Source organism: Aquarana catesbeiana, linkage group LG08, assembly GCF_042186555.1.
Source record: "Aquarana catesbeiana isolate 2022-GZ linkage group LG08, ASM4218655v1, whole genome shotgun sequence".
Lineage (NCBI taxonomy): Eukaryota > Metazoa > Chordata > Amphibia > Anura > Ranidae > Aquarana > Aquarana catesbeiana.
In genome coordinates, this window is record NC_133331.1 from 86,700,732 (window position 1) to 86,718,395 (window position 17,664).

General features: G+C 40.2%; 1 protein-coding gene across 1 annotated transcript in view; it reads right to left on the reverse strand.

Annotated features, from left to right (window-relative positions):
* GABRP (gamma-aminobutyric acid type A receptor subunit pi) overlaps positions 1-17,664 on the reverse strand; it is a 170,034-nt gene that overhangs the window by 60,528 nt on the left and 91,842 nt on the right. Inside the window, exons 4-6 of the mRNA XM_073596083.1 lie at positions 13,401-13,468; positions 10,125-10,342; positions 3,707-3,789 (exon numbers count right to left, since the gene is read on the reverse strand). Of these exons, the coding sequence (XP_073452184.1) occupies positions 3,707-3,789; positions 10,125-10,342; positions 13,401-13,468 (369 nt within the window). The remainder of the gene's footprint in view (positions 1-3,706; positions 3,790-10,124; positions 10,343-13,400; positions 13,469-17,664) is intronic.

Sequence of the window (17,664 nt, forward strand, 5' to 3'; positions counted from 1 at the left end):
GAAGGCTATAAACATATACATATATTGCTTAATCCATATACAGGAGAAATACTTCCCCTGAAACTCGAACAGTAGGCAAGCACATAACTATAGCAGACAAGATGCAGCAGGTTTGGTAATCTACGGTTAGGTGTTCTCTAGTTGCTCTACATGTTTCGCGTTACGCAGAACGCTTCCTCAGGAGCTAGAGACTCAATTGAGTGTGGTAAGGTTGCAAAAATCAGCCAATAGTAATTGTATGCAAATGATCGCAATTTAATCATAAATATAGGATGTCTGAATCAAATTGAAAACAGCAATCGGTCACAACCTGGAACCTCTCAGGAAAATGTAGCATCGAGTATCCATAAGAGGGAAAGCAAAGGCTTTATCGTTGTAGTGCCTCAGGTAGATGAGAGGAAGCAACAAGGTTGTACCGTCCGGTCTGTGTAGGGGCCGGTGCTGTGGCCGCATCCGTTTTTATGACAATACCATGCATATAAGCCTTTAAAATGAGCACTTTTGATTTCTCCCATAGACAGTTCATTATAGCCGCGAGTAGTTTTAAATGACTTTTTTTTCCTTTAGAAATGTCATTTTGTGCAGGGACTGTTCTAAACATGGGAAAAAGGTGCCACTTTACAGGCATACTATAGACACCCCCCAGGTACAAAATTTAAAGGAATATTTCACTTTTGTTGTTTCACTTTAAGCATTATTAAAATCACTGCTCCCGAAAAAAAACGGCCCTTTTTAAAACTTTTTTTTGCATTGATATATGTCCCCAAACACTTTTTCATAACAATACCATGCATATAAGCCTTTAAAATTAGCACTTTTGATTTCTCCCATAGACAATTCATTTTAGCCGTAGAGTAGTTTTGATTGACTTTTTTTCCTTTAGAAATGTAATTTTGTGCAGAAACTGTTCTAAACACGGGAAAAATGTGCGTGTTGGGAAGGGGCAAGGACTGTGTCGACACGTGTTGGGTAAGGGGCAAGGTCGGAGGCAGCACCCGAATCCAACGTGGAGCTAGGAGTCCACAGGGTGCCAGTGGTTACTGCTACAGTATGGAGATACCGGATCGCAGACTGTATTTTTGGCCTGTTATAGCCTGATGCGCTGCAAGCACCAGGTAAATTTGAGTACCGATTTTAAAAGGAAGAAATAGCGTTTTAAACGATATAAGCACTATTGTAGTCTCTCTTACCTGCATATACCATTACTGTGGCTACTGTTTCAAAGTGAGGCCGCAATATTGGAGGAGAAGAATCCAGGAGATCCAGATCGCTGTATTCAGCCCAGAAGAGGCTAAATCACTATATTTGACCAAACTCAACTGTGAGGTCGCACAGAACGAAGAGAGAGTACACCTGAGGGAGGAAGCACTCTGAGGTGTCACTTTGGTTCTATTTTCACAATCACCATTGGAAGAATTTAGATGAAGAAGCATTTTAATGTGAATGGTGTCCAGACGTTGGGATTTATCATGTAAAATATCATACGGACTGCACTTTTGATTATAATTTTGTATACATTAATATACACACTGGTATTGCATTTTTTTTTTCAATACTAAGGATCACTTTGGCACATTGTGATTATCGTGTTTATTCACGTTTGAGTTTTTCATTTATGTTAACTTTTTTTGCAATGCAACTTTGCACTTTTTATACGTTTATATTATGTGTGATTTTGAACCAATTACACAGCATGGCACATAATTAATCTATGTATAATTTGCACATCATATTGGATTGTGATTAGTGTCAGCAGCAATTCTAGTTATTTTGTGAATACGCATGGCAGCTCACAAGATTTTTTTTAAATCAAAGTTTTTTTTTCAAAATTTTTTATCTTTTTTTTTATACAGTATATCTCAAAAAAGAAAAAACACTGGTGATCAATACCACCAAAAGAAAGCTTTTTACTACTATTCCTTTATATTGGCTTTTAAAATTTATATTAGCGATTTAGAAAATGGATGAAAGGTTTAGCACTGGGAAGCACTTTTTGAAATTGTGAAATTGCATTTTTTTTCAAACTTTTTAATCTTTTTTTGTTATGTATATCTCAAAAAAAAAAGCGCACTGGTGATCAAATACCACCAAAAGAAAGCTCTATTTGTGTGAAAAAAATTTGTTTGGGTACAGCGTTGTGTGACCGCGCAATTACTAGTTAAAGTAACGCAGTGCTGAATAGCAAAAAATGGCCTGGTGACGAAGAAGGTAAAAGCTTTTGGAGCTGAAGTGGATAAAGAAATATCACAGCAGATCAGGCCTCTCATAATGTCTGCTACAGAGGGGTAGACCAGGAAACTCAAGTGTTAAATACTCCTCTTTCAAAAACGTCTACCAAAAACTGAAATCTTAGTTATAGGCAGACTGAACTTAGAAATACTGCATTTTGCTGCGTTATTATAGCATTTTCCACAGGGCATAAGCATTTTTAGTTGTAGCACATGCAGCTTTACAAAAAGCGCATACCTCCCAACTTTTTGAGATGGGAACTAGGGACACATCTTAGTAAAAGTATGTAATCATAGGAGACCCCTTAACCACCTCCCACCCAGCCACTGCACATATACGGCCGAGTGGGCGATTCCTCCTTCCGAATGGATGTTCAGGAATATCCCTCAGAAGGAGGGGGATCGTGTCCACTAGCGGCGCAATCCCGATGCGCTTGTGTCACCTGACACGGCGCATCTCTGATCGGCAGGAGGGCTCTGTGATTGGCCCTCCTGATCACAGGATGGCGTGTCCAATCACAGCCCTCATATGATGTAAATAGAGAGCCTGTTGCTAGGCGATCGCCTCTCCTCTCCTCACACGGAAGTTGTCAGTGAGGAGAGGAGAGGGGATCGCTGAAGCCAGCCGGTGATCAGTGAGTATGAGCTGTGTTTTACAGTTTTTTACACACTGATCACTGGCCCAGTGTCCCCACACAATGTAAAATCACAATGTCCCTAAAACAATGTCCCCAAAACACTGTCCTCACACACATGTCCCCACACAGTAAAACCACCTGTCCCCACACATATGTCCGTGATAATCTGCGCACATCTGTGCATGATCATCTGCATACATACAGTATGTCCGTGATCACACAAACCAATTATTATACACTTAACGGGATTTTGTTTTACCAAAGTGACTGTATGGACACAGACACTCATTCTAATTTGACAGGCATGCGGGTGAAGTTGGGTGGCCCCAAAAACAGACAATGCGCATTCAGAGCCACTTACTCCCACCTTACCCATACCTCCCAACATTTTGAGATGGGAATGAGGGACACCTACTAGCAAACGCATGCAGGCATAGTACACATCATCTGCCATACCCCCTTAAAAGAAAATTAACCAAAAACAAAAGGTTAATTAAATCCACAAGAGCTTTTTTTACCACTACTATTCCTTTATATTGGCTTTTAAAATGTACAAATGCAGCAATTTAGAATTTAGATGAAAGGTTTAGCACTAGAAAACACTTTTTGAAAGATAAAAAGTGCATTTTATATACAACTATACAGATCAGACCAAAATGAGGGACAAATGAGGAGGAATGAGGGACAGAGGGACATTGGTGCAAATCAGGGACAGTCCCTCAGGGACAGTAGGGAGCTATGCCTGTACGTCTATGTAAAGGGTTCCTTTTACATAGACACTGTGAACAAAATTATTTGTGGTAGCTATATGATTATAAGTATAATAAAATAAGCACTTACAGCTTTCAAGTTGCAGAGTGCAGGTCTGCTTATCCATGGGATATTTGGTTAAATCCATGCTGCATGCTACAGTGGTTGTTATCCTGCAAGAAATAAATCACCATGACTGAACTGCGCAGGGATGATACACCAAATTAAATTACAACGCTGATGGAAGACTGTGTACTCTCCGTGTCATAAGGAAACATCCCCAAAATGTATATTTCTTTATATTTCTCTGTGGTAATAACAGCTGACAGATTTCAGGTGGTGCAAATGAATCTGACAGAATAAAAGAGATCCAGAACATAACAGAGAGATCCCCGAACTCGGTGAGATAGACAGTCATGTTCCAGCAGCCAGGCAGGAAAAGCTCTGAAAAATGTCAGTTTATTTTATGTATAAACAGTACGGCGTGACAGTATAGGCACTTACAGCAGTCGCCGAAGATCTGGAAATAAATTTTGGGAGGAAATGAAGAACTAAAGTCATATCTGCTCCGGAGCTCCCAGCACGGGGGGCCTGTAAACAAAGAACGTTAGCTATAAAAGACTACCCCTGGCTGACTGTATAATGATTTGTGCAGACGGCAGCAGAATTTGGGAAATATATAGGATAAAATGAAATGAAACCTGTCAGGATAGAAACACAGGAGCTGCCATTGCTGCCTTTTTTTTTTTTTTTAGGTGAACCCATCCTTTGTCTCTGCAGGGTAAGCAAAAGTTTTACATTAAAGTCATCCTGTCAGTAAAATGTAAAAAGTTTAAAAACTTGGCCTGCAAAAAAAAAAAATGCTTTGGCGGCTTGTTCACACTGACCCATACACAAAAAGCATTTTAGTGTACAGTTCAGCGTTCGTTCAGTGTCAGTGGTGGTGGTGGTGGTGGGGAGCGGTGGTGCCTTATGTTTTTACAATGCAAGGTGTGATTTAAACTTTTTTTTTCTGCTCTGCAACTCATCTGGAGGCAGCATTACAGTGTGAACAAGGCACTTAGAATACAACTGTTATCTACTATATATACCCTTGTGGTAACTGGCACTAATCAAGTGTAGAAACACACCAGTCACCGCACTTAGTGTGAACAGGCTCTAAAATGTAAAAGCAAAATCTCATATTTTTTTGGTAGCTTAAGGATAAGTTAAAACCCTGTCAATGTCCTGTTTTTAGACACTCCCCGTCACTTCTTGTACAGTTTCCTGTTCAGTAGACACAACAGCAAGTTGGAAGAAACATCTCCAATATGAAGGAAATCATGTTTTATACAGTTGTCACCATAACAAGTTTTCCCATTGAAAGACTTCTCTATTCCTGATTTGATGACAACTCAAATTTGCTTTAAGGTAGGCCATTCATTATCAGCGGGCTTCCAAAACACCACAAAGGGTAACAAAAAGTACAAATATGTTAATAAAAGAGTTTTCAAAGCACAACACACCACAACGCACTGTATTGTGATACATTGTGCATCGGTCTCTAACGTCTAATGCATTGGGTGTTTCACAATGGATGGTACCCCAACACACCACACACAGAGAAAATGCATTGCAAAAACATGTTAAAGTATAACTTAAGGCAAAACTTTTTTTTTTTAAGTTTTGGATAGAGTGGAGAGGGATTAAAATACCTGTCAGTTTTTATTGCTGCCTGTACCTCCGTTAAGGAGATTCACTCTCTCCATGCGTCCTGTTTACCGTTATTATTGAAAGTGAAAGTAAAAGAAAACCATATTTTGGGTTGTCCACAGAAAAATAATAGGAGGGAAATCTTCCAATGGGGACACTAATTCTGGTGACCTGGGGGTCTCCAAGGAATTCCCTTAATTTGCAGGTATTTCCTCTCACTTCCTGTTTGGCTATGGGACAGGAAGTGAAGGTAAATCTCTGCAATGGGACACAGATGGCAATAGAAAATCTGACAGGGGTTACAACCTTCCCTTGCTCTATTCAAAATGAGAGAAAAAAAAATGAAAATTGTTATCATACTTATCGTATCTTTCTTTTCCTGGTGCCTATCCATGGCAGCATACATGAAATATGTGTTGTACATGTGATAGTAGCCCCGCCCACAGGACCAGTGCATAGCTATAAAGAGTTAACACCCACACAACAGCCCATTCCCTGTACATCTCTAGGAATGAACTGGGTGGCCTATCCATGGATAGGCACCAGGAAGAAAGACAAATTCTGGTAAGTATGATAAATTTTCTGTTTTCCTGGTGCCTCCATGGCAGCATACATGCGATAGATCAATAACTAGATACCAGGGTGGGAAGCTTCAGCAAATCCTATCATAAGAAAGTGAGTAAGCTACTGGCTTCACGCCAAAGACAGCTGTAGTGAGGACTACTAACAGACTTCTCAAGTCTCCCACATGGTGCGGGAGACTCCCGCATTTCTGTGGCGGCTCCCGCACACACGCAAGTGCCTCGCGATCTCCCGGGAATGATTGGTGCAGCTGTGAACACTGACCTCCCTGTATAGCTTTTCAGCTGACAGCCGTTTCTCCTTCTCTTCCTCCTGCGGCTGTCAGTTAAAAGCTATACAGGGAGATCGGTGATCACAGCTGTTCACCGCCGCACCGATCATTCCCAGCTATTCTGTGTGCTCCTCTCCTGACCCCTCTGTGTCCTTCTCCACCTCCCCTGTTCTCTGCCCCTCCTGTCCTCCTCCTCCGCCCCCCTCGTCCCCCACAGCCAGCTTCCCTCCTCTCCTGCTGGCTGCGGGGGGAACTGTCAGAAATTGGACAGAGCAGGGGTGGACTGACCATTTGGGCATTGCCGGGGGCCCCATGATGATGGTGCACACGGATGCAGCTGCTGAGGTGCGACAGTGACAAATTGCCCTCTACTGGTCATGAGATCCCATGGGCCGGGGCTCTAAATAGTCTGCACTGACATCTGGGTGAGTGGGAGAATGGAATGGGATGGGACGGATCGACTCTCCTCCTCCTCCTTCCCCCCTTCCCCCGACAGACAGAGGAAAACATGGCGAGCCTCAGCCATCGCAGCCACCTACATCCAGCCACCTGGGACATGAGCAGTTGCGGAGATTGTTGTGGAGCTCAGGGGAAGAGGAAGGGGGGAGGAGCTGGCAGGCACATACACTTCTTATACAGTGATGTGGGAGGAGCCGGCAGGCACATACTTCTCCCTCCTGATGTGGGACTTACAGGTGAGGCTCTGTAGGTACTAGGCAGCCCACGACTGGTGCTTGACTTGGGGGCAGTAGGATTCGGGGGCATTAAGTTATACAAACAGGGCAATTGTAGTGCTGGAAGAAGTGGTGAATGGGACAGCAGGTAGGTCAGTGAGGATGACAGCATGGCTCCTCCTAGCTGTGGGGCCGGCAATACTAAGTGTTGGGAGTGCTATCCTACATCACTTGGTCTCAGCCATATGGTAATATTTTACAGCACACACACTGATAATGATGGAGACCCCCTTCCTGCTCCTCCTCTTGATTTCCCTACCATGCTGTAATACTGCTTCTAGTGCCACCTGGTCCAGATCCCTTCTCCTCCCCACCCTCTCCCCTTGAGCTCCACTACAATCGGTGGAACTGCTTATGTCCCAGGTGGCAGAAGGTAGGTGGCTGCAATGGCCAGGGTCCCAGAAGCACTGTGAAAAAATATTGAAAAAGTGATTTAAATTTTTTCTTGCCCGGGGGGGGGGGGTGCCACCTCCCTGAAACAAGTTTGCCACCTCCCTGAAATGAGTTTTTGCAGGTTGGGATGTCTGTACTAAGCCCATCAGTAGTGCTGAAAGAATGCTCCATAATAGAACCTGATTGGTTCTCCTGCCTTGTTGGCTGACAACGATGACCAGATGCAGCTGAAGGGGCTGTTGTGTGGGTGTTAACTCTTTAAAGTTATGCACTGGTCCTGTGGGCGGAATTAGGCAGGGCTACTATCACATGTATGCTGCCATGGAGACACCAGGAAAAAGTTTTGCCTATAGTTCTACTTTAACGCAAGTGTTTTAGCATGTGTTGCCTCAACGCAAAAGTGTGCATGGGGAGAGTTTCTATCCCTTCTCTACGGCTACTCCATCAGGAGACAAGTAAGCACTTTTATATATTTGCTGCTCAGGTGATAATATAAAGAGTGACAAATGTCTTTATAGTAGGATTTTGCTGTGAGAATCATTGACATTACATACTTTGTCACCTGCAAACTGCTGTAGATAAACCACATCTCAATATATACTGGTAATTGGGCACAATGGATATTCATCATCCTGTGGTGCCGTAGCTAAATACAATTTGTAATAAATAATATTTACAGAGCTTATCTCAATTGCCTGTCTCACCTTATCAAATTTGTCAAATGTCTAGAAATAGGTGGTTATGCTTGATACTGTAAAGAACCTGCCTCCAGTATAATGGTATAAAATGATGCGCCATCAATCTCACTAAAATAACTACAGTTTTAAGACATCTTCTTCCTTGCCTTGTAGTAAGAGAAAAGATCATACACAAACATGCAGTATACATTCATAAACAGCATCTTTTCTCCCATTCCACCACATGCTTTCACTGAAAGCACACCTTGTTTTGGGTTTAGCCCCTTCTGGCTATAACATGCTGAGGCGTGGACACTAGAAAACAAAGAATGGAGAGGGTTTGCAACATAGGCGTGCGCACAGGGTGTGCCAGGTGTGCCTGGGCACACCCTAATCGCCTTGTGTGGTGCATATTCCCCCCTGTTTAGAGCACTGATATTTCATCACAAAAAAAATGTTACAAAATAAAATAATTTAAAAAGAATAAAAATAAAACTACTGACACTGTCCACTGCCCTACTGACACCATCAGTACATATACACATGCATATGTATTTGAGCTTTGGGGTGCACACCCTAATGCAAGAGGCTGCGCACACCTATGGTTTGCAATTTTTTCTTAATAGCACCTGGTGTTCTCAATTAGGCACAGATTGACCGTATTGCAGTCCCGCCTTTCTGAGATTCACCCAGTTCCACCGTATGTTTGGGGTGTTTCCAAAACTGAATTCTTATTGGAGACCCCCAAATTTTAATTGTCCTCTGAATTAATTATAATCTAGGGAAAACAGATTGTGTATAGCACACAGCAGCAATTCTTCAAAGAGGACAGACCGGTTATATAGCCATTAATCAATTCATTGATTATCCTAGTAACAGATCTTACCAAGTAAACTAATGAGTTCACAAAGTGTATCAGTACAGTAATATAAACGTACAAAACAAAATACCTCTAAATCCAAACCATATTAAAAAGACCTAATGTCTGAAGAGGACATTAGGTCTTTTTAATATGGTTTGGATTTAGAGGTATTTGTGATTAATGGCTATATAACCGGTCTGTCCTCTTTGAAGAATTGCTGCTGTGTGCTATACACAATCTGTTTTTCCTGAGGCGTGGACACTTACAGCAACAAAATTTCAAATTCATCACAACAGACTTATGTTGTATAGCAATGTAAGATACAAATCATGCTAAACAGAAATATTTAAAAAATGATTTCCATAATATACTTAACTGACCGTCAGAAATATACAATCTACTTTATTCTCCAGGCACACTAGAGAATAGCCTTTCTTGACCTTTAAAAAAATTGTCAGGTCTCAAGGAACCTCTGCTAAAATTTTGTCGTCAGTGGGAAAAATGCACCCTTTAGGCTGGAATCACACCTATGCATTTTTAGTGCATTTTGCAGCTTTGCACTACAGTCCATTTACCATGGTTTCCTATGGAACATGTTCTGTAGTTCAAATCTGCAAAATGCAAAAAGCACTAAAAATGCATAGATGTGAATCCAGCCTAAGGCTTGTACACACTATAAGAAAATCGGTCGAGAATTTTCGTCCAAAGAACACAAATTTCTACAGCTGATTCCGACCTTCTGAATGATAATTTTCAAAGGGTCAAGCCCCAAAATTTTTCTTGTACAGGAACAGAACGAACGATTTCCGCTTAAAGTGTACCATTTTCATATGAGTTTCGAACAAGAAAAATCAGAAACGAAAGAATGCGCATGATCAGAAACAATAAACAACAAGAAAATAAGTCTTTGCCGTACGAGAATTTTCATATGAATTTTCTTTCATCGATTTGCTGTGAAACAACGAGGAAAATTGGAAGATCATTCGCCCGATTTTCTTATAGTGTGTACCCCACATTAGAGTAATGGTTAGGATGCCACACCTGCAGACAGCTAAAAAGATAATTGGTGTCATGCAGCTGGCGAGTGCTGTTGGACCTGGCATTATTCAGGCATCATTAGATGAGAGGTCAGTCAACCACAACTCAAAGAACCCCTGGCAACTTCTGGAGGAACCCAAGGTTTGCACAGAACCCTTTTTTGTAGAATATTTTTACCAATTTTACGTGTTTCCTATTTATTGTCCTGTATGGTGACCTGTGTAGGCCAGATTACAAATTATTAATGTGAGGGGTGTACCTTAAAGCGTAAAGAACCGTTCCATTGGGGTAAATCCGGATGAGGCGGTTTTCCACAGTGATGTCATGAAGAAATGACTTTTTTGAATCCACTATAAATGTATCAGGGACCCACAATAATTCCACTAGACGGCCATCAAGACTTAGACTCTTGTTGCCTTCAAAGATGAGCCTTTCATCCGTCCAGCGCTGCCTCAAAAAGATGGTCGCAGTATAATCCTAAAAGTAAATAATAAAGTAAAACAATCTATGCTGAGGCACTGTGCAGTGTAAATGGTAATATAAATGATTCTATAGATAGTACAAAGTAACAAACTAAATATGTGCACTAATAATTTAAGAAATACATATTTTTTATTTGTGTATGTTATTTTATAAATTTTACAGAATTGACTTAAGTGTTAAAGTTCAAAAATCAGAGTCAGAGCAGTGATTGCTCTCCACCTTTTCATATGACTATGCCAGAGGATTCAATCAGATGGGAGAAGCCTCATAGCAGGGAGTTTCTTCTCTACCATCTCTTTGGATAGCCCATAGTGCTCTGAGTTCTTTGTCATGTGATAAATGATAAATTGCAAAAACAAGATTTTATAAAGTGTGTGTGTGTTTAGATAGATAGATAGATAGATAGATAGATAGATAGATAGATAGATAGATAGATAGATAGATAGATAGATAGATAGATAGATAGATAGATAGATAGATACATGACAAGGTGGGAACGCCCAAGTTTGTATGTGCACATATACCAAATACCCAGATAGCAAGCAATTGTGCTGCAAGTTTAAAAATGACTTGCTAAGCTATTGCTAGACTTGCCAGGTTTCGCAAGTTTGGTGAACAATTGCAGCAAGTCCGCATTGCATGACTGCAGATCAACTTCCTTTGAAACTTTCTTTCAAACATTCTGCAAGTCTGCTGCAAGTTTTGGTTCAGTTATGTTGTGCTATAGTCATCCCATTACAGGGGTCACTGGGACTGAATTTTCATGCTGTAGGCTTGCGGAATCATGCTCAAAAGTTTGCATACCCTGGCAGAAATTTTGGCATTAATATTGAAAATATGACTGATTTTGATAAAATACTGTCTTTTATTTAAGGATAGCAATCTCATGAAGCCATTTATTATCACATAGTTTTTTGGATCCTTTTTAAATCATAATGATAACAGAAATCACCAAAATGGCCCTGATAAAAAGTTGACATACCCTGGAATGTTTGGTCTTGGTACAGACACAGAAGGTGGCACACACAGGTTAAAATGGCAATTAAAGGTTAATTTCCCACATATGTGGCTTTTTAAATCATAATTAGTGTCTGTGTATAAATAGTCAAACAGTTTGTTAGCTCTCACATGGATGCACTAAGCAGGCTAGATGCTGAGCCATGAGGAGGTAGAAAAAAACAGTCAAAAGACCTGCGTAACAAGGTAATGAAACTTTACAAAGATGGAAAAGGATATTAAAAGATATCCAAAGCCTTGAATATGCCAGCCAGTACTGTTTAATCTTTCTTGATCTACCTGACCTTGGCTTGGTATCAAGAGATCTCCAAATTTTCCACTTCTTATTAAGTGATTGAACAGTACTGATGGGCATATTCAAGGCTTTGGATGTCTTTTTATATCCTTTTCCATCTTTGTAAAGTTTCATTACCTTGTTATGCAGGTCTTTTGACTGTTTTCTTCTACCTCCACATGGCTCAGGGTCTAGCCTGCTTAGTGCATCTATGTGAGAGCTAACAAACACATTGACTATTTATACACAGACACTAATTGTGATTTAAAAAGCCACAAATGTGGGAAATGTACCTTTAATTGCCATTTTAACCTGTGTGTGCCACCTTCTGTGTCTGTACCAAGGCCAAACATGCCAGGGTATATAAACTTTTTATCAGAGCCATTTGGGTAATTTCTGTTATCATTATGATTTAAAAAGGATCAAAAAAACTATGTGATAATAAATGGCATCATGTGATAGCTATCCTTAAATAAAAGATGATCATGATTGGCATATTTTCAATATTAATGCAAAATTTCACAATTTCTGCCAGGGTATGCAAACTTTTGAGCATGACTGTATATATAATAATGAATTCCCTTGAATTCCCTGCACATTTTTCAGGAGCTTGACATTTTTCACTTATGACAGATGTACCTTTAGGGCTCATGCATACAGATACATTGAGATGTACAGTACTGTTCAAAAGTTTTAGGCAGGTGTGAAAGAATGCTCTAAATTAAAAAAGCTTTCAGAAATACTGAAGAAGTGTTAATAGTTTATTTTTATCAATTAACAAACTGGAAAGTAAATGAAAAAAGAGAAATCCAAATCAAAGCAATATTTGGTGTGACCACTATTCTTCTAGGGACACTTGCACACAATTTTAGAAGGAACTTGGCAGGTAGGTTGTTCCAAACATCTTGGAGAACTAACCACAGATCTTCTGTGGATGTAGGCTGCCTCAAATCTTTCTGTCTCTTCATGTAATCCCAAACAGACTAAATGATGTTGAGATAACGGGTTTGTGGGGGCCAAACCATCATGTCCAGGACTCCTTGTTCTACCTTACAATGGATGTAGTTCATAATGACATTGGCTGTTTGTTTGGAGTCATTGTCCTGCTGACGAATACATTTTGTCCAGTCTTCTCTGGACGGTGGGTCCCACTGGTTTCCTACAGTTCTTTGCTGATGGCACTGCTGGACATCTTCCTATGTTGAAGAGAAGCAAGCATGATGTTTCTTTCATGTGCTGCATTGTCATTATGTATGACCTGTGACATGAAACTGTCTTCCACAATCTCACCTTGGTTGCAGAGTTTGGCTGTGTCTCACTCATTTTTAAGCCTCCTACACAGCTGTTTCTGTATCAGTTAAAGACTGTGAAATTGATGATCATTAGCACCAGCTTGGTATAACTGGTTAATCATACACCTGACTCTAATCCTACAAAATCCCTGACTTTGTGCAATTGTACAAAGTGTGCAAGTGTAGGAATTGGTTTGAAGCCAATGAATAGTCACACCATATATTGATTTGATTTAGATTTTCCTTCTGTTCGCTCATTTTGCATTTTGTAAATTTATAACAATAAACAATGAAAATATATATTTTTGAAAGGATTCTTACTTTACAGAATTTCTTCGCACCTGCTTAACATTTTTGCACAGTACTATATATTTAATTTAAATTTACATTTTAAATTCTGTCCTTGGTCATTCAATGACTTGAGCAGTAGACAGATCTGGCTAAGATCATACCCATTTGGTCAGCTTACCATGTTAATTTCTGATATTGTATCAATGCTGGCAATATCCAAACTCATTCCGACTGTTACTGGCCCATCTGAAACAAACAAAACATAGTAAGAACGAAGAGCATGGGCTATATTCTCTTTATCAGTATTTATCCAGAAACTAAGATTTATCTTGAGACACTAACAGTATTTTATTTTCCCTATTACCACAGCCATGAATCTAGTTCCTTATAAAATATGTATAGAAGGGTGACTTTCCTTTGGCTGTCCCTATCTGGATTGTCACTGCCAAGTGCATTATGTTTGCCCTCAGATTGTTCCTAGCTTCACACAACATTAGCATATGCCATCCTGCCAGCAGAGGAGCAGCTGTGACTGTCAGCTGGATCCTCATTAACCGTTTTCCTGACATAAATAATGTGGAACAAAACAAAAAAAGATGTTGAGGATATGCCCAGTTTTAATGCATGCATTGGTACAGTAATCTTTGTGACACTAAGAGGAAGGCACTAATAAATTTGTACTTGGCTGTACTATACCTTTAATACAATAATGCCAATACATGTAAATAGAAGAATGGCAAGAGTATAACTTTTTGTTGTGCTATGCTGGCCAAATGTGTTTCGATACAATTGTTCCCTACAACAAGTTCTTAAATGAAGAAACTGGCTCACTAAATGCACAATTTGGTCACTAATTGTTTTTGTCAAAAGGAACAATTGCTCATAAAGAACAATCAAATAAAATTTGGCTACATTTTTTTGGTGTAAAAAAAAAAGTTTTCAAGATTAGGATTGTTTAGATCAGTCTTTCTCAACATTTTTACTCAAGAAGAATCCTTGAAATCATTTTCAGATCTTTGGGAACAACTGCTAAAATGAATTTATCAGGGGGTCATTAAGAAGAATGCCCCCTTACAGACATCAGATGGAAGGTCAGGTAGCCATAGCTCAAGGAACCCTTATCAATCTCTAGAGGAACCCTGGTTGAGAATAGTTGGCTTAGATTGATCACTCAAACAATCATTAAATAAAACATACACCAAATTTCCATTTGCTTTTCCTGAATGTTGTATTAAATAATTAATGCAGTTATATAACAATAAAAACCTATATACACATTAATAATACATAATAATGAACTAAACCTATTTAAAAAGAGTCTCTATATTATTTAAACCAATTACTCTTAATTATGTAATGATTGATTTATATCTTTGTTGCTTCGGGAGGTAAATCCTGTGTGCGCTGGTGTCAGAATTTAAACAAGGCCGAATACGCCTCGGCAGTTAGAGGCTTCAATCTTTAGTCCTTAAGGGCTCATTCACACTATGTGCAGTGACTGGCAATTTTCTGCACCTGATCACACCGCATGTGGCTAATGGTAATGGGCCCTTAAACCAGGAGCTGCTGAAGCCTTTCCAGCATATACTTTATTTCAGAATTGTTTATTCCAACTGAATCTTCTTTCCTCAACTTGATGCAGTATTGAAAGTCCTGATGAAGGATCTAGTCTAATGCCGCGTACACACGGTTGGATTTTCCAACGGGAAATGTTGAATGTGAGCTTGTTGGCTGAAAGTCCGACTGTGTGTATGCTCCATCGAACATTTCCACCATCAAATGTTTGCTAGCAGGTTCTCAAATTTTCCGCCAACAAAATGTTGTTGTCAGAATTTCCGATCGTGTGTACACAAGTCCGTCGCACAAAAGTTCACACATGCTCAGAATCAAGCAGAAGGAACCGCACTGGCTATTGAACTTCCTTTTTCTCAGCTTGTCGTACGTCTTGTACGTCACCACGTTCCCGTGTACGTAATTGTTGGCCAACATTTGTGTAATTGTGTGTATGCAAGACAAGTTGGAGCCATCAACCTTCGAACAAAAATCCACGGTTTTGTTGTCGGAAAGTCCGATCGTGTGTACGGGGCATTAGACACCAAAATGCATTGCTTTGTTATGCTGGATTTCTAGGATGCAATATGCACTACAGAACAATTGGTGTGGCCATCTTATACCTACCTAGATTTTAGCCAAGGTGCTACAATGAACTGTCTCATATCTTAGGCTCGCCATACACAGTACAATCTGACAAGTGCAATGTCTGTAGAATCAAATTTAGATCTACCAAAATTGTGTACTATGTGGCCTACCTAATCCAAGCAATCTATATATATCCAATCAGGCAAACCCTTGTACTTTATACTTGGTGGTAGATCTAAAGAAATTAGACTGTAACATGTGTAGTAAGCTTTAGAGCAACCTAATCATAGCCATCATCCCATTTTACCAACAGACTACTTGAATTAGGGTTCATGCACATGGACAGTTATAGGCAATTTTATGCCCAGTGTAAAATTTCCAGCACTTTCTTACACCTGGGGAGCTGCACGTACCACTTACAGCCTTCCATACCAGTGAATGGCTGTACAATACATGACCGTATATTTGTAAACCCTAATGCCCCGTACACACGGTCGGATTTTCCGACGGAAAATGTGTGATAGGACCTTGTTGTCGGAAATTCCGACCGTGTGTAGGCTCCATCACACATTTTCCATCGGATTTTCCGACACACAAAGTTTGAGAGCAGGATATAAAATTTTCCGACAACAAAATCCGTTGTCGGAAATTCCGATCGTGTGTACACAAATCCGACGGACAAAGTGCCACGCATGCTCAGAATAAATAAAGAGATGAAAGCTATTGGCCACTGCCCCGTTTATAGTCCCGACGTATGTGTTTTACGTCACCGCGTTTAGAACGATCGGATTTTCCGACAACTTTGTGTGACCGTGTGTATGCAAGACAAGTTTGAGCCAACATCCGTTGGAAAAAATCCTAGGATTTTGTTGTCGGAATGTCCGAACAAAGTCCGACCGTGTGTACGCCCTATAATGCTTCTTTGAATCAGCGTTTACCTGCGCATGTGCATCCGATGTATTTCCCGAATGTGTAAGATCTGCATTCAGGAAATACGTCACGTGGAAAAACGCTGATGCAAAGAAGCATTGGAATTTATAAGAGTACAACAACGTACAGCCATTTACTAGTATGTCAGGCTGTGTGTAGCACATGGAGCTGCCCGGGCACATGAAAGCTCTGGAAAATTAGGCATAAAAAAATGGATATAACTGTCCATGTGGATGAATCCTTAAAGGTTCCCCTAGATCTAGAGCCTCACATTCACATTTGAATCAGAAAATGGCTAGCGACTCAGATGCTCTTGAATAAAAGTCCTTTATTTGGTTACATGGGTACACGGGTACAGGCTACTCTCACATTCACATTTCTTTAAGTGTAGATTGCAGTCTGTGGCTCCATTGGAGAGACAAGAAGTGGACATGGAAGAGTTATATATATCTGACAATATTTTATTTTTATTTCTTCCTGTCCTCGTGATAAGTAACCACTGCTCCATTTCTTGTCAGTCAGAAAGTGAGGGAAAATACCCCAATTAGGTCACATACAAGAATTAAGCCCTAATGCCGCGTACACACGAGCGGACTTTCCAGCAGACTTGGTCTGGTGGACCGGACTCTGTCGGATAATTCGATCGTGTGTGGGCTCCAGCTGACTTTTTTTTTCCCAAAAGTCCGACGGACCTAGAAATAAAACATGTTTCAGATCTTTCCGACTGACTCGAGTCCGGTCGAAAAAATCCGCTCGTCTGTATGCTAGTCCGACGGACAAAAACCAACGCTAGGGCAGCTATTGGCTACTGGCTATCAACTTCCTTATTTTAGTCCGGTCGTACATCATCACGTACAAATCCGTTGGACTTTGGTGTGATCGTGTGTAGGCAAGTCCGTTCGTTGGGAAAGTCCATTGGAAGTCCGCGGAAAGTCCGTCGGATAGTCCGTCGGACCAGTCCGGTCGAAAAAGTCCGCTCTTGTGTACGCGGCATAAGAAAAACTTTAACTTTTCCCATTCTCTCCAAAATTATATTTCAAATATTTTATTTTTTATATTAGTTATACAAATAGGATTGTTGTAAAGTAAAAAACCTGCTGGCATGCCATACATTGCATAAACTTAAACAGCATAATAATAAAGGCATGTATTCCCCAGTCTGTGTCCTCTGCTCATAAAAAAACCCCTAAAAAAATACAAAAAAATAAAAATGGAGAGATAAAACAATGGAAAGTAAAATGTCTGTTATCATTAAAACAGTTTTCAGATTACTATAGCAGTCCAGTGAGAAAAAACACAGTTCCCATAGGTTAAAAGAACACAACTTTTTTTTTTTTTTTTTTAAATCAAATCTCTATTGCAGGAATAGTCAC